This window comes from Osmerus mordax, chromosome 9 (assembly GCF_038355195.1).
Source record: "Osmerus mordax isolate fOsmMor3 chromosome 9, fOsmMor3.pri, whole genome shotgun sequence".
Taxonomy (NCBI): Eukaryota; Metazoa; Chordata; class Actinopteri; order Osmeriformes; family Osmeridae; genus Osmerus; species Osmerus mordax.
Window position 1 is genome coordinate 3,027,506 of NC_090058.1, and position 8,807 is coordinate 3,036,312.

An 8,807-nucleotide genomic window follows, 5' to 3' on the forward strand; every position below is an offset into this window, starting at 1 on the left:
ATTATACCACTCTTGTTGAACGTGTGTTATGGGAACTCGCTCAACTGACCACTTTCTACCATGATGCACGGGTTTCGTGAATGCTTGGCAGGCTAGCTTTTGGTGCTGACTTACACTATTTTCTGACGAAAAAGAAGCTTGATCTTTCATACCACCACCAATGATGGCAAAGACCACATCGTCGCAGGTCGTAGAACTGTTCCATTATTTGCAAGATCCGCACCATGTCGCACGGTTTCAGCAGATCTGCGGGGTGCGCGGGACGTTTTCTAAGAACTCAGCGGAGATCAAAGACACTGAGCGGACTCATTTGCACAACAACGGCGTCTCCATCCATCCCACCAGTGAAAGTGACAAATGCACTCGCAGTGGTGGTGGAGAAGGAGAGAAGACAGAGTGTCTTCGGCAGAGGATCTCGAGCGGGGACACTTTAAAACCGGAGGGAAATGTTCCTCAAAATGGAGCAGCGGTCACTCCGGGGTCTGAAAGATCGGGGCATAGCACGAGCGAAACTGGAGCCCGGGACAGCGTGGAAAATGTTTCAAATAAAGTTAATTCGTCTGAGGTGGAGATTGGACCTCCGAGGGTCGGTGAAAAGAACCCAGGTCTCTCAGAGAGCACAGTTAAACCCTTGCGTAAGAATTCTCTAACAGGTGATCTGGGACAGGAGTTCATAATCGAGAACAAGTTTTTATACTACCTATTCACCTTCGGAACTGAGTTGGGAAACGAGCTGTTTTATATCACCTTTTTCCCGTTCTTTATATGGAACGTGGATGCATATGTTAGCCGGAGACTTGTAGTTGTATGGGTTTGGGTAATGTACCTTGGTCAGTCAACCAAGGATGTGATTCGGTGGGCCAGACCTGCTTCTCCGCCCGTGGTCAAGGTGGAGATGTTCTATAACTCTGAGTATAGTATGCCCTCTACGCACGCCATGTCGGGAACTGCCATTCCCTTCTCGCTGTTCCTGCTGACCTACGAGCGTTGGGAGGTAAAGTTCTCTCTTATCAGCACAACAAACTAGGGGGTTTACTCAGGTTTTTTCCAGAATGATGAAGTAGGTTTAAAACGACTTCCCCCTTTGTTTTTTCTTCCCTCAGAAAATGACACTTTTTAAATTGACACTGACTTGTTTCAAAACGGAACAAGGTTTCTGTTTGATACCTTGTCACATGCAGATATAAACACATGCTTTATCAGAGGCAAGCATCGAGCCTCCACCACTCTTATCTGAACTCCCCAGTCATGCCTTTCCTTGGTAACAGAATACTTTTATCTTGACAAAAAGTTGCTACTCGAATCACGCCATGAGTGCAGGGGAAGCATAGTCTCCTCAGCAGTGCTGGTTTGTATCTACCGGTGTGGAAGATAAGAGAATAGCATGACTGCTGCAGGGCTGCTGATAAGCTACTGGGAGTTAAAGCTTCTCTTCTGTGGACCAGAGACAGTTAAATCAGAGTCTGTGTCTGCTTCAGGGTGGACAGTTTGACAGTTTGTCAACTGGATGTCGGCCACCGATCCCACCACATTTCTACCAGTTTTCTATGTGTGGCCGGGACCCGTTTTTAAACATTCAAATTAATTTAAACAGTCTTGGACTTCAAATAGTGAAACCTACTGTGATGTTTGTTTAAAGGAAACTCTTTAACCTCATGTAATATCAAATGGTGCTCACCACTCGACCACTCTAGTCCAACTCCCTCTCCTTCCTCCACAGCTGTGCTTGACAGATGTGAGAGGTGTGTGCAGCTGCAGGGTGTGTCCCTTAAAAACCCCTCCTGCTTGCCGTAGCCATGCTGAATAACCACTGCTGACTTGCCTGAACAGAGCAAGAATTTGGGATGTTTCACAGATGCCTCCCACTACACACACACCCACACACACACTCTGGGTCTGTGTAGGACGGTAATAAGAGCCAGATGTTACTGTCTGAGGGCTCTGGAAGGAGAGCATTCCCAAAGGAGAGGCAAAGACAGCTCTCAGATACGTAGCATGGCTCTCTGCCTCTGGGGTTTGTGTACAGGCAGGATCGATCACAGTCCAGCCACACAAACGTCACCAAGTTGAATTTGCAACACTTGATCGGCAGAAGTGAAAACAATGTTAAAAGTTCTGCTCAGTGAAGGTGAATGTTAGAGTCAGAAAGTCAGAACTAGATGGTCTACAACGGTGGTCTTCAGCCCCGGTCCTAGGGACCCGGTGTCATGCGTGTTCTAGATGTTTCCCTGCTGCAGCACACCTGCTTCAAATGAATGGGTCATTATCCAGGCTTGAAGACCATGGGTTTAAGTGCCAGCTATCCAGAAGATCACAAAGGAGGAGACTGCAAATCTGGCATGCAGCGCTGGGCGGTCCACCACAGAGTACACAGCTTCCTAGAGGCTAGAGGCACGAGTCGACCTCACACAGCCTCCTAGAGGCTCGCACGAGTCGACCTCACACAGCCTCCTAGAGGCTCGCACGAGTCGACCTCACACAACCTCCTAGAGGTTGTGTGAGGTCGACTCAAGGTCCCTCACCGCTCAGCCACCTGACTCCTTGCCCCTTACCCCCACTGCTCATGTGGACTGGGTTGCCGTTTAAAATATACCCAGTGGTTACTCCTTTAAAGGCAACGCAGGGCCTTCCTTACACTGCTCTCACCAACACTGACAACCATGTTGACCGTGAGACCTTCGGAAACTTTCCGGGAATATTCTCTGGTCCTCTGTCTGAAGATGAGTGACTATGTTGTCGATCACCCTCCGTGAGTCACGACGTACAAACCTCAATGTCTTTACAAATGCTTTTATGAGTCGGCGAACCTTGTCCTTAGGCAGCTGATTAGAAGTCAGGATTAACATGCCGTGGAGTACTCGGCTCCCGATAGGCTTTGATCGTTTGGTGCTGCATGTTTGAAGCATGACCGAGTATTATCCACTCTTCATAGTAACGCTGCTGGTGCAGTTTCTGAGTGGACAGGAAGCTAAATATGCTCCACTGGTATTTGAGCATATTTAGGAGTCAGATGGCTGAGCGGTTAGGGAATCGGGCTGTTACTCAGAAGGTTGCCGGTTCGACGTGCCAAATGACGTCTCTTTGGGCAAGGCACTTCACCCTACTTGCCTTGGGGGGGAATGTCCCTGTACTTACTGTAAGTCGCTCTGGATAAGAGCGTCTGCTAAACGACTTAAAGGTAAAATGTAAGTGGTATTGGTCTGTCACCGCTGTAGACCTGTGTTTGAGCTCCAAGCCTGGGTAAAGAAACCCATCAAGCCACCATCATTTCCCCTCCAGTTCTGGGCGTCATTAGAGGAGCGGCGAAGCAGGGTACTGGGGGAAGGTTTAATTCGATTCTCTGCTGTGGGAGGAAATTCGAGCTATCTCAAAACACTAGAGCCACAATGAAGAGAGGGAACAAAAGCCCCCCCACCACCCCCCCCAGTGTGCAAACCTCAGCAGTCTCCCTTTATCTCTCTCTCTTCCTCCTTCTCAATCCCCCATTGGTTCCCCTCTAGCTCTCTAATCGAATAAGGAAATGACTAAAGGCCAAGTGTCATGCTACATCAAAAATGTATTATAACCGTGTGTGTGTGAATGTGCTCCGTGCAGTTGAAACAGCCCAAAGGCTTACGTTTAAATATTCATATAATACAAAATGTAGTCACCAGTATATTGTCTTGGAGACTGCAGGCTGTTGCTAGTGCTTTATCCTAGACTGACATGAATCCTTTTTCTCATTCCTGCCTGCTCTCCTGTGTCTCCCCAGTACCCCTTTACGGTGGGCCTCTCGCTGGCCCTGTGCTGGTGCATCCTGGTCTGCATCAGCCGGATCTACATGGGCATGCACTCCATCCTGGTAAGTCTGTGCCACGTCACCAGCGCCTACCTGTCATTGTGACCGTGCTGTGCGCAGTCCTGTTAGATGACATGAGTCAGCCAGTGAAGTCAAGGCCGGGCAATGATCCCCTGTCCGGACAGCCCTGGGAGTTTGAAACCTGACCTTGCTGTAACAGTATCTAAACGGTAATGTCACCTTGTTCTCAGTTCACAGCCAGATACCAGGTGTCGTGTCCTTGTTCTGGGGCTTGCGGCTAGCTTTCTAGCACAGCTAAGGGCTGTGCTGAGTTGAGTCTGAAATCCTTTGGTTGTGACTGACTTGTGTTCCTGCTGCAGGCTTCTGACTTATCTGGCCCTCCTCTGATAGGAAAGCCAAGGGGAACTTGTGAAGTTGTTGGGTCGTTCGATTGTTCCAGTGTCACCTTTGTCCTTCCTCTGTCTTGTGTCACAAAAGGACCTCGTCCCTCTCGTCTCTCATCGTCCTGCCGTTCGTCCAGAAAAGGTCGGCGTTGTAGTTGGACCTGTTTTAGTGCTCACAGAACAGATGTGGTCTTGGACTGTAAACGCAGACATGCTCTTCCTATTCCTGTGATTGTCTCAGTGTTGCCGCCCTCTCTCCTACCAAACCTGAATTAGCTTGTCCCAGACTCATAAATCCGTGGCGAACCCCATAATGTACCTGATTAGGCTGACATGTTTAGGCTGGTGCTGGGCTTGGGATAGATAACCATAGACTATAATAATCTTTGTATTCTGACATAGGTTTTCCAGACACTGTTTTGTTGCTGTCCTATGCTATGCTTAGTATTACAGACATTGTTAAAAAATGAGGTATAACAAGCATATTTCTTTTGAGAGAAGAGTTATGTGATTTTGGCTTCAAACCCCCTTTGTAGAAAGGAAAATATGTCACTTCTCTTGCAATTTTTTCTGACCTTTTCATTCTGGAAAATGTTTCCTTGTTTATGTAAGACATAAGAACTCTATCAGGCCCTGCTGTGGAGCAGGGATGAGGGCCAGGGATGAGGGCCAGGGATGAGGGCCAGGGACGAGGCCCAGGAAGGGGGAGACATGCTGTCCTATAACTGAGTCTCCTCCTGGCTTGCCTTGTAGGTGACTACAAGACCAAGAGATACAGTACATGATTGGATCTGGGCCTGTGCATGTCTGTAACACTTAGCTCCGAGGGCTAATGTTGATGGTTGGCATGATGTCATAAGTCTAGTTGCAGTGTTGAGTTTGACTGGCGGTCGCCAGGGTGACTGTTACTGTGGTAATGCATGTATCATGTCTCAGGGAGGGCTGGACTGCTGAAGTGACACCCAGAGTAGTGACTCGGTTACCCTTTATTACCCAAGCCCAGGCAGGAGTCACCTCGTCTCAATCCCTCTCCCTCCCTCCCTCCCTCCCTCCCTCCCTCCCTCCCTCCCTCCCTCCCTCCCTCCCTCCCTCCCTCCCTCCCTCCCTCCCTCCCTCCCTCCCTCCCTCCCTCCCTCCCTCCCTCCCTCCCTCCCTCCCTCCCTCTCTCTCTCTCTCTCTCTCTCTCTGTCTGTCTGTCTGTCTCTCTCTCTCCCCTCCCCTGTCTCTCTCTCTCTCCCTCCCCCTCTCTCCCTCTCCCTCCCCTCTCCAGGCTACGCCACGAGAGCTCACATTCTGTCTGTAGAAGGACCTAATGGCAGTTCTAATGCTATTAATGGGGTCTAATGCCCTGTCTGGTTGGAAGTCGTATCAGATCAAGTTTGTGAGTGGTGTTCCAGAACATGCATTTGTGGTTTGTATTGCCTGGCCTGGCTCTCTGTCAAATGTTAACTACATCACGCCCAGTGAAAACACTTCCTCCCTTCTTTGTTAAAAACCAAGCTTTATATCCTACTGGAGCTATTGTCTAGATCATGTTCCAGTTTTTTCAGCCTGTAGCAAGCTAACATGACTTCATTCCCTAGGCCTGTGTCTCATTAGACCAGGGATATACAGTTATCTGAACTAATGAGGCCTGATTGCTGATCCTATTAAGTCATTAGAGATCTCCAAGGTAGACCCAGAACAGATGGTAACAGGCCTGCTGGACAGCAAGTTGACAGGGTTTCTTTTCAGACTTTTCAGCATTTCAAGCCGAGTAGTTCACGGTAATATCCGTACCGTAACCAACGTTACGACCAGTCTGGAGCTGTCCTTCCTTTAATCAGTAAAAGTGTAGTACTAAAACATCGTAAGGGTATTGATAAGGAGACATATTTATGTCTCCCTCATAATGTCACCCAGGACTTTTAGTTCACTACAGAGAAAGACTGAACCTTGGTCAAGCAAGAACAGAAATATTGTTCAGTGGAAACTGCCGGAGGTGTAGAGGTGCTGGGTAGGCAGGGCCATTGTTAATGTCAAGGATATTATGGTTTTGTCTTCTAGTAGTCATAAGCCTAACCCTAACCCAAACATTTAATGATCCTCAATTTTACCTGGTGGAAAATGTCTTGTTCAGTAGCTCTAACAGCTCTCCACTGCTCAGGCAAAGCATAGAACTCTGTATGGTTGCTACAAGACTCCCAAAGTGTTTGTCCCTGATAACACACATGGAAGGGTCAATGGACATGGAAGTCAATTAAAGTTATGCGTAGCCCTATCTTAACTGTGGCCTGGTCTCTGGACTGTGGGGGTACTCTACAGGGCTCGGAGATAGCTGCATGTGACCTCACGTTGGCTGGAACATGTGATCTCTGAGCCCAGCAGCCTAGCGACACGTGAGCACCCCTCAGTGTCCTGCCCCGTGACACGGCAGGTTAATGACTGACTGGCAGCATGGACGGTCCTGGGAGCGTGGGAGTGGGGGGGTGGGGTGAATGGTTCACTGTGCTTTTGTACTGCTAGGTGTCTAATGCTCACTTGCACATGGACACTGATTAGTCATCCCTCAGCGCCCTTCCTCATGCCATCCTCCTTCCTGTGAGCACACTGGAAAACCCAGAAGGGGGAAGGCTATTGGATTGTGTGGTTGAACTGTGGAGGAAATGGGATTTCTTGGAACTTTTCCACACACTGTGCAGAGAAGTTGTTCTGTGGCTTCCAATGAATCTTTTACGGAGAGGTGAAGTGATGTGGAACACAAACACACACACACACACATAAACAGGATTCGGTCACGTGTGCTTGTGTTCTCACCGTCAACGCTGTCATCTAGTTTTTGTATTACTGTAGCCACTAATGCATGTTTGTTGTTTTCCATCCAGGACATAATCGCTGGTGTGACGTTCAGCGTTCTGATCCTGGTGGTGTTCCAGCCAGCCCTGGACATGATTGACAACTTCTATCAGACGAACCACTACGCCCCCTTCTTGATCATCACCCTCCACATAGGCATGGGCCTCTTCTCCTTCACCCTGGACACCTGGAGCACCTCCCGGGGCGACACCGCCCAGATCCTGGGCTGTGGCGCTGGCATGGCCCTGGGCTCCCACCTCAACTACCGCCTGGGCCTAATGCCTGACATCCCCCTGTCCCAGCTGCCACTGTCCCCTCCAGAGCTCAGTGTCTCTCTGGTGGCCGTGGCCCTGCTGAGGTTGAGCCTGGGAGTGCTGTTGCTGCTGGCCACCCGCGCCCTCATGAAGGCCCTCACCATCCCGCTGGCCTGCCGCCTGTTCGGCATCCCCAGCGGGGACACCAGGAAGGCCCGGCAGCACATGGAGGTGGAGCTGCCCTACAGGTACATTGTGTACGGGACGATGGGCTTCAACACGCTCTTCCTGGTTCCTCTGCTCTTCACCTACCTGAAGCTCGCCTGATGGTGAGGGGCTCTGTCTTCAGCTCCTGCCCCTCATCCTGCTCATCCTGCTCATCCTGCTCATCCTGACCCTCATCCTGCTCATCCTGACCTCATCCTGACCTCATCCTGCTCATCCTGACCTCATCCTGCTCATCCTGCTCATCCTGACCCTCATCCTGACCTCATCCCGCTCATCCAGCCCCTCATCCTGACCTCATCCTGCTCATCCTGACCCTCATCCTGACCTCATCCTGCCCCTCATCCTGCTCATCCTGACCCTCATCCTGCCCCTCATCCTGCTCATCCTGACCTCATCCCGCTCATCCTGACCTCATCCTGACCCTCATCCTGACCCTCATCCTGACCTCATCCCGCTCATCCAGCCCCTCATCCTGACCTCATCCTGACCCTCATCCTGACCCTCATCCTGACCCTCATCCTGACCCTCATCCTGACCCTCATCCTGCTCATCCAGCCCCTCATCCTGCTCATCCTGACCCTCATCCTGACCCTCATCCTGCTCATCCTGACCTCATCCCGCTCATCCAGCCCCTCATCCTGACCTCATCCTGACCCTCATCCTGACCCTCATCCTGACCCTCATCCTGCTCATCCAGCCCCTCATCCTGCTCATCCTGACCTCATCCCGCTCATCCAGCCCCTCATCCTGCCCCTCATCCTGCTCATCCTGACCCTCATCCTGCTCAACCTACCCCTCATTCTCGGCCCTAATCCTCAGCCCTCATCCTGTGCCTCACCTTACACAGCACCCTCAGGACCGCACCACTTATTCCTATTCAGACAAACCGAGCGCTGCCACTTGGTCCTCCTCCTGCCCGCTGGTCACGGCTGACACCTTTAAGCAGGGGCGTCAAAAGGACTGAGCCAGCTGGATACCACTGATCTAGTTCCTTTAATTAACCTGTGTCTTACTATTCAGAAAAAAACCTGGATAATTCAGGCCTGTTTTCAACCTTTGATTTGATGATCTTAATTATATCATACTTATTTGCCGCCCCCCAAAGTAAATGGGCATTCATTGTCTTTTTTTTTTTTTTTTTTTTTTTAAGGGCTAATTTTATGTATTTTTATTTCTGCGTCTTAATGTAGGGTTTTTAATTTATTTGATTGCATTTGTTGGTTTCACTTCAGACTGATGGGAGAAAAGCCATTACTGGGCACATATGATGCTCAGGCATCACCTTTTCACTGTGGGATGTGTACTATA

General features: G+C 49.9%; 1 protein-coding gene across 1 annotated transcript; it reads left to right on the top strand.

The window, feature by feature from the left end:
- The first annotated feature begins 160 nt into the window (after positions 1 to 160).
- On the top strand, positions 161 to 7,657 carry sgpp1b (sphingosine-1-phosphate phosphatase 1b). Its single transcript, XM_067243710.1, has 3 exons — positions 161 to 994; positions 3,752 to 3,841; positions 7,047 to 7,657. The coding sequence occupies exons 1-3, from the start codon at positions 161 to 163 to the stop codon at positions 7,596 to 7,598; spliced, it is 1,476 nt and encodes a 491-aa protein (XP_067099811.1). The 3' UTR covers positions 7,599 to 7,657.
- The last annotated feature ends 1,150 nt before the right edge of the window (positions 7,658 to 8,807 follow it).

Bases quoted from the DNA above. Each gene is read 5' to 3' on its own strand.
- sgpp1b (XM_067243710.1), top strand. From the start codon at position 161: ATGATGGCAAAGACCACATCGTCGCAGGTCGTAGAACTGTTCCATTAT. The intron at 995-3,751 runs GTAAAGTTCTCT...GTGTCTCCCCAG, and splicing joins TGACCTACGAGCGTTGGGAG to TACCCCTTTACGGTGGGCCT. The intron at 3,842-7,046 runs GTAAGTCTGTGC...TTTTCCATCCAG, and splicing joins TGGGCATGCACTCCATCCTG to GACATAATCGCTGGTGTGAC.